Consider the following 14,595-nt stretch of genomic DNA (forward strand, 5'->3'; position numbering starts at 1 on the left):
TGTGTGTGTGTGTGTGTGTGTGTGTGTGTGTGTGTGTGTGTGTGTTGTATGTCGTAGCATATATGTACGTGCGTACGTGTACGTCACGATGTGTAACTGCGTCATGATACTGCGAGTGGGGCATATAATGTGCGTGTAGGTGTGGATGAGTGTGTTGCGTGCGTACGATCGAGTGTGTACTACAAGTGGGAGGTCGCAGATCCTTCATATATATATAATACAATTAGCATGTAGTATTAAAATCATATACAATTGTTACAATATTTAAATAGTACTTATTACATATATATCATATACCGATAGGTTTCAAAGTTATTTTTTTTTTTCTTAGGTATACATATACAGATATATATATATATATGTATAATCAATTATTTATAGGGTTGTTTAATTGTTTTCCTCTTTCGAATTCTCGTACGCGTTCCCGTTTAAGCGGGAACCCTTTCTTGTTCCTTCTGTATTCATTTACTTTTCCTCTACCAAGATGTTACCAACGTACACCTCCTCGTCTCCTCGCGAAGAGGAGGAGGCATCGCGTCCGTTTTGCAGGAGAAAGGGGGCGAAAGAGAGATCAGAAAGATGATTGTATCTAAAGTACAAATATCGAAGGTTAAAAAGGGATTATATGTAACGCATGGAAACGCTTGTCGTATTGCTTGCACGATATCTCTGTGTATGCCGAATCGAGCGCAACTATTTCCATTCTTTTTCTTCGAGTACGCTATAATTTTGATCTCTATTTGACCGAATGTGACGAGCGATCGGTTGCAAGAATTCTTCGGGGCACCGTGATCGACGCGGGGTTGTTCTTTGTTCGGTGTACGACGACAAAAGAAAAGTGTCTCGTCGAATTTTGTTCAAACGGATCGCATTATATACAGGAATATTGCGGTGCGAGGGTGCCCCATCGGAAACGCGACGCTCTCGCCGAGAGATGGGCGACGTTTCGTTCGACTAAAATATCACGATTAAAAGCAATTTATATTCGAATAAAGATCGCCTTGCAAAATTTGATTTTTTGACGCCCAGTAAAGATAGAATAGAATACAATTATTATACAAACTATACATTGTGGTAATAATTACAGAATTTTACAATTCGGATCTCGGCTATCGTCGAACAAATAAAGGATGCTGTTTAAATACGAATACATAGTTCGCCCATCTCTGGCGCTCGCAGCGTCTTCGGTGCGCCTAAAACGTCCCTAAACGTTAATAACGAATGTTTCCATTACTGGAAAACGATTCGTTTAATCGTGGGAAGTTCTCGCGCGCCGCCCTTTTCCTTCTTCGTTTACGCACACACATACACACACACACACACACACACAACACGATTAAGAATAAGATTCGATACTGCTTTCTTCAGTTTGTTTGCATTTTTCTTTTCTGCGTTACAAATCCCGCGATTCGGATCCTTTACTAACAAAACAAAACAAAAAAAGAAGAAGACAAAACAATTATTCCATACGCTAAGCGACCATAAAAATTCCGTCAAAGTATGATCTCGCGCAGAAATTTACAAAAAGAGTACCATACCGAAAAAGAACCGTGTCTACAGAAATACTGTGAATGTCCCGCACACTTTTACAATATAATATTTTACAAAGAGTACAACACGCTCGAGGAACAAGGATCGTACGCAAGAACGATTTCGGGGCTTGGCTGTGGACGACACGAGACAAATTTTTGTTTTCGCACACGCGGATCCTGGGATCGCGCGATCCGTAATGCGGTTAACGTGAAAGAATTAAGACGAAAGAGACAAAAAAAAAATGACAAAATTAGAATTACATTCGCATGTGTGTTCGTCGTGAGGGGGGGGGAAAAAAATCGAAAGACCATGTACAACGTGTTGTCATTCATTAAATTCTGCGTGCTTTTCCCGTCTTATTGTTCCGCTTTGTTTTGTATGCTCCTGTTTCGTTCTTTTTGTTTTTTTTTTTGTTTTTTATACACGGTGCCACGCGCACCTCGTAGAAGTCGCGCAACCAATAATATTTCCATTCTCGCACTATATAAAAAATTTACACTATTTATAATCAAAAAGTCGTTAAAGAATTTCTTTTCGTTCCTCAGAAGCTTAAGTAGATATATGTATACGTATATGTATATATATATATATGTATATATGCAACACGACAGCAATCAGGTGGTCAACCTCTAATCGCTAAACGATCGTTTTACTAAATTCCGTTTCTTTTCTTGGATTAAATTTAAAAAAAAAAAGAAAAAAGAAAAAAGAAGAAGAAGAAAGAAAAAGAAAATGACAAATGTTATTGTTACGTGGGGCGTGTTTACGCGTGGTTCGCCGATATATGTATATATATCTATGTATATACAATACATATACACATATATACATACATATACATATACATTATTTATATTCGTATTTGTATAGAAAGTGGTGTATTTAGCAAACGTTAGTAAATAGCGATAATAATTAATAAAAAGGGAAGGTCGTTAATCAAACAAATATTGGTAAGAGTAACTATAGGAATAATAATTATAGTAATCGTATTAATCGTAATGATAAGAGTAGAATAATATTAATGATAATTATAATAATAAAAAGTATAATAGTAATCAAGTAATCTTAGCTGATAAGACATGAGATTTTGCGTTCGAGTTTCGCTTCTGCTATATATGTGTGACTTTCCGGTATATTCTTTTTCTTTTTCTTTTCATTTCGCGGTATTTCCTACTTCGACAGGGGGAGGGGGAAAAATTCTTACGGAGGGGTGAGGGGGCGCGAGAGGGGGTGATTATTTATCGATGCTTCTATTACAAAAAATGAGACGTACGTTTCCGACGTTTGTTTAATTTACAAATGATGCGCGCGATTTACACGGACGAAGGAACTATCGGCATTCCTTATTAAATATCAGTAAAACGCATTTAAGCGTTGTTAACTACGTTAATCCGCGTTAACAGCGTACTATGTATCCTGTCGACCGAGGGTGAAAAGAGTGGCGGTTGGAATGTCTCTGTCTGTATATATCGAGTTTTCAGTTACGTTATCGTACATGTACTGTTATCTTATCCAGTTTTCCCTATATTTTACTTTACTTTTTTGTTTTGTTCTGTTTCGGTGTTGTGTTTTGTTTGTTTCTTTTCTTTTTTTCCGTATTTTTTGCGGCTCCAAAACGAGCAGCCTCCTCTCAGCGTATTTCCGAAAAATAATCGATTCCGCGCGAGGGGAACAACAAACCTATCCTCTTCGTCGTTACACCTCCACGAGTACACCGTGATCGCCGTGATCGAAATCAACATACTCGAGAATCGAGGGAGGAACTAAACAGAAGAAAGTAAACAAAAACCGCTTCGAATTCGATAAGTACCGCGTCTCGCGCGAGTTTCCTTTTACAAAACGTTTTGCTCTTTTCCTCTTCTCCGCTTTACTTTTTCGTTTGTTCGTTTCCCTATACGTGAATTCTGTCACTAACTAGAGTGAGTAATATATCTCCGTGCGAAGAAGAAAGAGAAAGGGCACCTAAGAATTTGTCAATTTCGTTAATAAATCGTTATTTACAATATGTTACAAAGAAAGCGGCTATGTTCAATTCCCTCTTCTCGCCATTTTTCAGCACTTAGTAGCTTTCCCTTTAATTTCTTCTTTTCTTATCGTTTGTTTGTTTTTTATTTTTTGTACAAAATCGCGACGAATCCCTCGAGTTGCATGCGGTTTTTCTCCCTTTCACTTTTCCGTTTCGTTACTTTTGTTTCTTTAGAATTCTACATATTTAACACCTAAGTTTTTTTAACAAAATATTATACATTGTACACGGTTTTAAAATTACAAACTCGATCTTATTATTATCATTGTCTAGCGTCGGTTGCGAGTACGCGGGGCCACGCAAACGAACCTTCCTCGGATGTGTATACAAACTTGGGAGACGGGGCGGCAAAGGGGATGATGAGCGTATCGCGCGTACGAACGTCGAATTTAAAAAACTTGATGAGATTTTTTTGTTTGTTTGTACAATCGTCGAACAGGTTCGCCCGCTCGACGAGGAATAATTTATATATACATATATTTACGACTCGTGAAGCGATTTGGATGAAAAATTGGCGTTCTGGTAGCGAGGTTCGTGCGACGAAATTTACAAAGAAATTTACAAAGAAATTTACAAAGGAATTCGAACAACGCGTCTGCCTTTAGGGATGAAATAGCGACTGTTAAAAAACATACGCGATGTGGAAAAGCGGCGAGATATTACTACCCTCTGAACAGAGATGGACAAAATTTTATTTTAATAATGGACGAGGATAAGGCGTGCAATATTTGTTAATGCGTTCCATTCTATAGTTCGACCTAAAATCATTATAAATTTTTTATAAAAAGTTTCCAATCGTAACAAGAATGCAATAATTAACGTAAAATATCATTTTGCTCATCTCTTCCTCCGAATTGGCTTCAACGTATGCACAACTATGCCTGTCGGGAACGCTGTTGCTCGACAGAGAAAATTATGATCGGTAAAACGTCACAGAGGATTCGCGTCGAACGAGGCTAACCGAAAACGAGGACTACGAAGAGAGAGAGAGAAATACGAACCGCTGTTTCGATAACAAAATGAGAAAACTAAAAGGAAAGAAATGAGTTCGATGCTATTGAAAACAGCTGAGAGGCGCTCTTTCCAACCGTCTTGTGTGATCGATAACAATATACAAATCGAAATGCTCGGCGTGTACAATATTATATTCCTAACGTGTGAACGTGTTATGAGAGGGGAGTGAGGAGGGTCGGAAGGCGAAATTTGACGCGAAAAGAGATATAGATACACATGCAATGGCGGGAGGGGGAGAGAGGGGGGGGGGGTTAAATTTCCTGACGATTTTTCTTTTTTTTTTTTTTTTTTTGTTTGTTTGTTATAGAACGCGTTATCATTTATACAATGTACAATGGGTCTCGGTTACGTTCAAAGATCACCGCGATCACGCGATTGCTGCGATTAGTTTTAAAAGGACTGCGGGTATGGACGTGGGGCGTTTTGGGAATCGAATGAATCCGAATATAAACGATTTCTTTCCTATAGAGCGTCTCCTTTGTCAAAAATGTCTATATCTTACAACTGGATAATGCATGAGAGTGCGTGTATGCGAAGGGAGCAGGAGATGGGGGGTTAGGAGGTGGCCGTAACACGGCCATCTTTAACACGGCAGGAGAATGGGTGGTGTAACGTATGTTGATCGAGGGTCAGCAGCATTAGAACGTAAATCATATTTAAATTTAATATAATTAGTAATTATTATAATACACGATATTCACAAAGTCCGTTAAAAAGGAGAGAATTCCCGTGAAAAATAAAATTATTCATTGAATTTACGGTTCCTCATGTAGGGTTTGTCACGTCGTTTCCTATACACATTTGTTATTTATTTATATCACAATTTACAAAATTCGAGGATCTTTGGGACGAGGGAGTGGGCATTGGGGGGTTGCAAGGGAAAGGGCGTTTGGAAGAGGGGTTGAGGAGATGGGGGGATGTAAAAAGGACGTTTAAGAGAGTAGAAAAAAATGCTCCGCGCTCGAAGGCGACAAACGTAAAACGAACAAAAGAGAACCGTGCTGACGACTTGATGTCTCTCCTCATTATTTTTATCTCTGTCTTTTACCATCTTTTGTTTCTTATCTTCCGTTACTTCTGCTAAATTCTGTTAGGTTCTTTTTCTTTTTTTCTCTCTCGAGAAGGAATACACATATATATCATATACTGATCCGTTTTCGAAAATTTCTTTCTAAACGTGAAACGAGAATAACAAACTTGGTTTCCTTTCCTTTTTTCCTGGTATCGTTCATCGTTACTTTTTTTTTTTCTTTATTAATGATTATTATTATTATTCACGAACAATCTGAAGCAATCAAGGGGGCAGATCAGCGGTCCGGTCAGGGATACTCAGCTTCATTCCCATGTCAAACGCTATGCTAGATTTTAATCGACGTATCTGTAGCTCCTAACCATCTATCAAATCTGAACCGATACCGATTCGTTGATCGGACGTGTACCGCACACAAGGATAATACTACGTTTAGCGTGCAAAGGCTGTACGGTACACTCGCGACCAAGACGTCTCGCGCATCGTATATTACGGACATCGCAATCTCGTTACAACTCGATATAAATGCATGCAGCTCTACGATCTATCCTAGCTGTCTAAACACAATTTTTGTCTCTTCATCGAACCTATTGCTGTTGTTTACCGAGTTTTGTCGTTCGCGGGCGCAACCGTTGAACGGCGCGCGGGCGTGACTTCTCATGCTGTTTACACCTCCTTTTTGCGTTTTTTTCCTATTATTTTCGCTTAAGTGTTTGCCAGAGGACAGAGCTCTACGCTCTTTCGAAAGAGTGCTGAGTTTAAAAAGGATAATAACATGTGTGTGTGTTCGTTTAAATAACGATTTTACCCAAACCGAGGGGGAGAAAAGTAGTTTCTTACAAATTGTCGGAACGTGTTCGTGCCGTGTTTTGAAATTGCGTCAACTGATCGATTAAACGAGCGGTGTTAAGACAATCAGCCATCCTAGCACTGCAGTTTCTTTTTTACGATCAAGCTTCAAAGCTTGTCCAGTCGTTTCGAAGAAACTCGGTTCTCAAAACGTTATCGGTGCAACTTTCGGGACATTTCAATGCGTAATCGCTACGAATATATTACTCGGCAGCACGTTAGATTGCTAATAGAAAAATGCACTGCACCTCTAACGTTATTCTACAAATTGATTTTTTTCTGACACACATTCGACCTTGAAGTTTTCTTTTTGTTGTTGATGGTTATTGTTTCCTCGCGCCGCGATCTCGCGTTGTCCATTCTCGGGTGTTCTGTACAAATTCTGTCGGGTTTATACGGTTTTGTAAAAATAAGAAAAATCGTCTCGGTAGTTTTTCTTTCTTCTTTTCGTTCGTTTCAAGTGGATACGCGCGTCTTTTTTCCCGTTATAGGTTTTATAAGCTCCGGAAAGAAGGGACAACGAGACGAACACGACGGCGCGGAAACGAATCCTCGTTTTACTCGTCCATTATAAATCAATGACGATTAGATACGTTGCAATAAATATTTACGTAGGTCTTGGATACGTGTTTCTTGAACGTATAGAAGATCTCGAATGGTTGTTACTTTCTGAAACCGTACGCTTATAGAACCTGCGTTGGCTGCTGAGCTGGCGTGGAAACTGTACCAGCAGCAGAAGCAGGTGGCCCGATGGGACCGAGATCACCTCCACCTGTTGAAGCACCGGCAGGCGTCGCCACCCCCATCGCGGATGCCGTTTTCATGAAGAATTTCTCTAGCTTGACAATGATGTGCTTGCCATAGGTGTACTTGCGTAAGCTGCCTAGATGTGGGCGAATCTTGTGCATCAATACTTTGCGTTGCGCTGGTTCTGCTACGTCTATCATCTTCTGTACCACGTAGTTGGCATACTGATCCTTCATCATGACGTTCAATGCGCTGTTTTGAAACACGTGCAAGAATTAGCGACACCGAGAACTCGCAGATGTTACGTAACAGAGCGATATAAAGGTATACAGAGGTAAACTTACTTGTCGTTAAAGCCGCAAACTTCTTCGATTAGCACAGCTCGTTCTTGTCTTGTAGCATGAGTTACGCATTTTTCGACAACGTTGCTCGCGAACTTGTGTTGAGAAAGAGTAAGTACTTTACCCCTAACACTGCTGATCAATTGTGCTTTGTCTTCTGGCTTTCCATGTTCTTCGAAACAGACAGGAAAACGTCAAGCATCGTTCATTGGGAAAACAGCGATACGAACGTGTCGCGTACATAAACGAATCGTTACTCACCGAGGACATGCTGGATGACGTAATTACCATACTGATCTTGAATGAGCTGATCAGTGGCAGCGTGCAACTCTTGAAGGATACCTTGGGTTTGTTCGGGAGTGCAATGCTCGAGAATGCGTTGGATCACTCTGCATCCGTACGGATGGGTGCTTAGCGAATAAACTTGACCGGCAAATGCTCCGATGACGAACTGCAATGCTCGCGGTTCGACGCACTCGATGCATTTTTGAACGACGTGGTTTCCATTTTGATCTTTAACGCACTTCAACACGTGCCCGTCCAGCTCCAGGACGATTTCTTGCTGTTGTTCCGGTCCGATCGATTCAAGAGCCTTCTGAATCACTCTACAGCCGTACATCTGCAGTGCCAAGGGCAATACGTGTCCTCGAACCTAAACGTAACGCGAATATTAAAGTAGCAACATTCAAAGAGCTTCTTGAAATATCTTGCGGCCAACTTGTTCAGTTTGGAATATACTCGATCACAGGATAAAATCAGTTGACACGCAAAGGTAATCATCATTTTAGATAGCGTAGAACGCGGTGCTTCGCAACAAGCCTGACTCGTTGTAATAATCTTAATATAAATTACTATGAAATCTCTATGTATCAACATAATATCTAACTTATGTAGTCGTCAGTCTCCCTTATATATGCCACGATATAAGGAAAGTTAGGAAGCACCGCTATGATAGAGAAACGCATACATGAGCTGTGAATAACTACCTTTTGAGCGAGGGTGGACTTTTGTTCCGGCGTGCCAAACTCGAAGAACTTCTGAATAACATAATTTCCAAAAACGTCCGTCATCAATGAGTAAGCAGAAGTGAGGATTTCTTGGAATACGAGCTGCTTTTCGCTAGCCGAGGCGCGTTCCAATTTCTGCTGAATGAAACGGGATCCATGCTGATCTTGACTGAATTCGACTATATGATTGGCCAGGTCGCGCAGTTGAAGACTCGGGAATCTGCAGCAGGAAAAAACGTCTCGTAACGTAAGCTGTACCGGTAATGTAATGATACAACGTAAAATAATACTCGTCGTCGAATGATAGCCAATGTTGAGCAAAATGTAATTTGATTACATTCGCCACGGTTAAAAATATAACGTAATTGCTCCGTAATTACATAGTTTAATCATTCACGATTACGATTACGTAGCAATTAAACGGTGATTATTGCGCAATTATTTTACAATTACCGTGTAATTACTTTACAATCGTAATCGAACTACACTTCGCGCGACATTGACGATGATTCGAAGAGGACGTACCGGTTATTCCTGAAGTCTTCCAGTAAACGTGATCGTCCTCCAGCATTTTTGTCTCCGATGCAGGTAGTACCGCCGCGGCCAGGTTTGCCCACCAGGTTAGGGAAAAGGGAGCTACTGGAACCGAAGACTCCGTTTGCCGTTAAAGCTGGAACCGCGCTAGCGCGAAATTTGGCCTCGGCTCCAGGAGCAGCGGATACCCGACTGGCTCCACCGACCAGTCCGCTTAAAGATCCTCCCAAAGTTGGCGGTGGTGTCAAGGATAATCCTAATGGGCTTGGCGACGCCGTCACGGTACCTGTAAACAGGATCGTGCGAATGTAGACAAACAAGGGAACGCAAGGCTAATTAAGGTGCCGCCTCGCGGCGTAATGAACGACGCGAAAACCCATTAAAAGGGTTTCCGCGTGACTCGAGTGACAAAAATAAACGGTGTTTAAATTTTGGTTTGGAAGAAGAATTGTTGAAACAGGGTGAAACTTGGCATGAATGTATCTACATATAATCTTTGAGATAGATATGTTCAACAATTATCTGACAAAAACAAAGACAAAGTTATCTTACCAAGGGCTCCGTAACTTTGAGGCCACTTGGCGCGGCTGTACTCCAAACTAGGGCTAAACGCTGACGTGTTTCTATCGAAGGAATCTCTTCGCGCGGTTGACGAAGCGCCGAGACCCAGACCTGTGAACAAAAAGGACACGCGGTTTTTAAGCGGAATCGATGGACAACGGATGCGCGCGGCCATCGGTTTGATTCTAAAACAAAGGACAGCACTGGCAGGAGAATACGTGTTCAACATGACAATAAAGACAAAACGATACGCTCTCGCAAAAGCATGCAAACATTTTCTATCTTGGTATGTACAAAATGGCATATATGTATATCGAGGATCCATCGCTGTTTGTTGATGAGTCACCATTGATATCGCAGCTTTGTAGAATAAGTAACTGCTCGCGGTGAACGGTGATGTAAGAGGATCGTCTGTTTAAATCGCGACGATCGTTTGTTATCAACGTTTCGGCTACATTGCTAAGCTCTCTCTTCAAGCTCATGTTTATTTCAATTACATTCTCCGAAAGACAAACATAAGACTTATCTTTGGAGAGCACTGAACGATGTACTCGAAGCGATGATAACAAAGGATCATCGTGACTTAATCAAATATATTACACAGGGTGAATTACCTGTTATCGTCACCTTAAATAGCTTTTGGGTCAGGTATTGTACATAAAATGTGTATATACATGTGATGTATGAATATAGCTTTTACGCTATCTAGCTTTTTTACAGATATATTTCCTATATAGACGTATATTTACGAAATATGGGACAAATATTCGAGGCGGTAGAGTAAGGTGGTTCACCCTGTACGTCATCGTTCATCGCGAGTCGTTACGTATTTTACAAAGTTGCTATATCGAGGATGTCGACGACGCCTGACACCGAAAATGGGCTCTTTCAACGATTCGTCGTTGGCTAGAGAATGTTGTACCTGTGCTCTGGAGCTGAGCAGGCGAGCCCAGTGCACCCAGTGGGGAGCCACCGTATCCTAGAGCGGCTAAACCCGCGGCTAGTCCTGATCCTTGCTGCTGCGCCTGTTGTACAGCGACCGCTTGGGCTTGTGCAACCACCGCTGCAGCACTGCACGCCGCCAGACCTGCACCGAAAGCCCGCAACCCACACACGCTCTTAGTTATCAATTAATCTGCCCGTACGTTACCAACCTCACACCGTCTATTAAGCCTAGCGGTACACCGTTCCAACACATACACACACCACGCTACCGCTATTGACATCGATAGTTCGTATTAACGGTCTTTTTTTTTTCTTTTTAGTCACGAGGTTAATACGTGGCGTGGATACACGTATGTACAGACATCAGGGACCCGTTACTCCAACGCAAACACTTTACCCACCGATAGCCTATTCGTGGGCTTTTTAATTCTGGAGAGCCTATTAACCATGTTTCCAGATATCAGCTTACGATAGTCAATTTGAGAAAATAGCCAAGGCTTTTAATACTCGGTAAGATTAATTTCACAGCGTCTTGTATAGTTAAATAGGCCGATAGGTAGAGTGTTAAATACAATGTATATCTCGTGGAGTAATCCGTCGATTTTTCACTGAACGCCATGCATATATATATATATTTTTTGGCTATGTACATATATATATATACACGTTATGTATACGAAAGGCGCACGCGATACTGGTCGGCTGGGTGTTTCAGAAATTGTAGGTTTTTAGTAGTTTTATAACAACTTAATTCTTCTAAAATTGCTGATCGTAGATTTTGCTATCAATCGAAAACACCCACGCCTACCATCGCGTGCCAGCTCTCTTTTATGCACTTCTCGGAAAGGAATACCGAAAACAGTAACACATATCTACAACGACGACGACGAGCGGATCCGGGTATTTAATTACAATTTCCATCGGCGTAGAGTATCTTACCCAAACATTCGCCAGCTGTTGCATTACTGTGGGACGTAGGAGTCGGTTGGGAGTATAGACTCGGTGGCGGTGGAGCTGGTGGTCCCGGCGGTGGTTGGGAGGGAGCTCTGTTCACCAAAACTGGTGCAGGACTGACGAGTCTCATGGGGGTTGCCGCGGAGCTCAACCCGCGCACACCGCCCATCACTATGGATCCGTTTTGATCGTAATACGCTGGTATCACCTGGTACTGACCCTGAACCTGGAGACACGAAGCATTTCGCTATTACTGATAATAACCTGTTTATCCTGTTTATATCGATAGCTGAACAATCGTAACACGGCTATTTTGATGAAACTTTACGCAGCTATGCGACACGAGCTCGAAAAGCCTAACAACCGATGATCACTTTGCACGAGTACTACGAGCGATTCCCTGGTACTTGAAATAAAGTAACGCCTTCGCTGTTTGTCGCACACGCAGTTTGACTATCGGTGATATTAACGCTTCGCTCTCTCATTTGAAACTAAACTCTAGCATTCGTCCAGGCATCCTTTTAACCTTCCATATACACAACACATGCTGTTATCGGTTATTCCTCCCTCCCTTAGGGTACATCCTAATTGCCTGCCGACAAAGTCGAGCGTAGCTGAGCCGTGGCAAAAAGTGTTGTTATGGTGTAGATTCTACACGTGCTAACTTCTCAAGATGCTTTTGTCGAGTCAATCGGTCGAACAAGGATAAAGCATCTTTGTTTTCCTTCTCTCCTTCATCTATCCTTGTTCGATCGATTAGAGGACAGCATAGTGCGACTAGAACCTGCACCTTGCTCCCACTCTTGCCACGGCTCATAAGGTTAGTCTAAACATTCGTTCCATTCCATGCGTTTATCTTCCAGCCACAGTTCAAACTGACGCGCAGTCAACCGTTCAACTGTTCACCAAACTGCTCCGCATGGTCCGTGTCGAAATTGTAAGTGGGCCGCCATTTCTGAGCAGACTCTTTCTTCGAGACGTGAAAGTTGGACAACACTCGTTCTTTCCTTGTAGGAAAATAATTTGAAAAATATACAGAATTCAGAGGGAATTAAAATAAAGATTGGCTATGTACTGTGTCAAAACACTCTTCTTTCACACCTCAGGTTCATGTAATTCGTGCATTCGTTGAACTCATTATCACACTCTACACCGGACCATCCTTATTTGACATTCGGCCTCGAATGTCGCCAAAATCATACTCTAGAGACAGAATAGAGACAGAGACGTTAATGGACCTGTAAATCGCTCGAAGTTTATATTTAATCTCTCCCGAAGATCGTCGGCCGAGTAAGCCTCTCGCGGGTTCAGAAGGGAGCAAAAGAGACGCGTCGGTTCAGCTGAAGGCGTATCGCGCTCGGGAACCGGTGACATTAGGATTTATTTCTAAACACGTGCGTGCGTCTACGATCGAGAAACAGGCTAATTGTCCGCTTACAGTCTGCGCCAAATTATTTGCAGTGTCTTGGGCGGCAGCTGCCGCGGCCGCCGCCGAAGATGGTGTCAGCGGTCGCCTGGGTGGCGGTGGCGCCGCTGCTTGGGGAGGTGCTTGGGGCAGCAGTCCCGCTGGATAGACCCACGGGGCGACTCCATAATAAGGTTGTACCACCGGTGGTGGTGCTCCGGCTATCAATGCACCGACGTACGGTTCCTGGCCGCTGATAACGGTGTACGGCGCCGTGGGAAAGTTCTGTTGCTGTTGCTGCTGCTGCTGCTGCTGCTGCTGCTGCGCCTGAGAGGCGGCCAGGTACTGCTGCTGTTGTTGCTGCTGTTGCTGCTGGAGCAACTGCAACTGCTGCGGCGTGGCTCCCTGCGGCTGACTTCGGAACAATTGCTGGAAGAAAAAAAAAAGATTGTTGTAATTTTATGTCCTAATGGGACTCTTTGTGCGTAGGAGAGTTGAAAATTAGACTTTACTTGTGCAATTACAAGCACATTGACAGCATTTTCGAGACTTTCTCGAAACAATTTTATCGAACAATTCAAAACCTCATTAATGCTACCAAATATGAATACTGAATCTCGTATCAGCGGTTCGTAAGGTGCTCAAAAATTCAATCTATCACTATTCCCATCAGAAGAAATTAACAGAGTATAATAAAACTCCCCATCGTTCATTAACCCAATGATTGCACAGACTTTACTTGTGTAGGACGTGACTAAAGGTCAAACAAAATCGAAGATCATTTATTAAAACAATGTTCTTACAAATTTCAGAAGTGAGATAACGAGAAAGGGTATACGCGAGAAAGTATCCTAAAGTTTTGGTTTACTGGTGTGCATCTTACGTATCGAGTTGCAGCATTGGATTTATGTTCTTTACGCTTATGGTTAAGATTTGTTCGTTCATTGAAGATAGCTGCGGTTTAAAACGGATGAAAATCTTGTTATTAAAAATTCGATACGGACGAAGTTACGAGGACGTGAATGACATTTTGTGAAAACTTACTGGTTTACAATATATCAAGTTTCAGCCGTGGCAATTTGTAAGAACGTGGTTAATAAACGATCTTCGATTTTGTTCAACCTTTATTCACGTCCTACACTTGCAACAGAGTATCACTTGTAGTTGACGAAGATAGCCAACTGATTGTGGGTGAAGGGTGATAAATTAACCCTTTGTACTCGAGACCTTTTTGTCCGGCATTTACCAGCAGCTCGAGATTGTTTTCTGCCAGATTATGGTTGGAAGCAAAAAATAAATAGTTTCATCTAAATGAACTTTATTTCGACACTTCGAAGGCTCAGAGAGACAGCTGAATTCACTATCGAGGCTGTCTCTCAACTACCTAACACCCTCAACTCGTCGAACTCGAATTTTTGACGCGGATGTTTATATTAGTAGACTTACGCCCCCACCCTCCTACACACACACATACACACATCTAACAACTAAGAACCGCGATGACTTCAAACAGAAACGTGATTCATTTTTGTTATTGGAATAAGTACAATATTTAGATGAAATTAATTCAACACTTTCTTAGAACTCTATTGCCGCGAATGCTGAGCTGGGATTGACTTCCAAAATGAGAACTCAAATTTGAGATTTGA

General features: G+C 41.9%; 1 protein-coding gene across 1 annotated transcript; it reads right to left on the reverse strand.

Moving 5' to 3' along the window:
• Positions 1–213: 213 nt before the first annotated feature.
• Positions 214–13,384, reverse strand: LOC128893192 (maternal protein pumilio-like; the record flags this gene model as incomplete). Its single annotated transcript, XM_054154011.1, has 9 exons — positions 214–7,451; positions 7,544–7,712; positions 7,802–8,192; positions 8,527–8,767; positions 9,073–9,367; positions 9,634–9,753; positions 10,565–10,729; positions 11,527–11,767; positions 12,980–13,384. Coding segments are annotated over 9 exons (2,343 nt in total), but the record flags the coding sequence as incomplete, so codon positions are not given.
• Between the last annotated feature and the right edge of the window lie 1,211 nt (positions 13,385–14,595).

Source organism: Hylaeus anthracinus, unplaced genomic scaffold, assembly GCF_026225885.1.
Source record: "Hylaeus anthracinus isolate JK02 unplaced genomic scaffold, UHH_iyHylAnth1.0_haploid 26333, whole genome shotgun sequence".
In the NCBI taxonomy this organism is placed as follows: domain Eukaryota; kingdom Metazoa; phylum Arthropoda; class Insecta; order Hymenoptera; family Colletidae; genus Hylaeus; species Hylaeus anthracinus.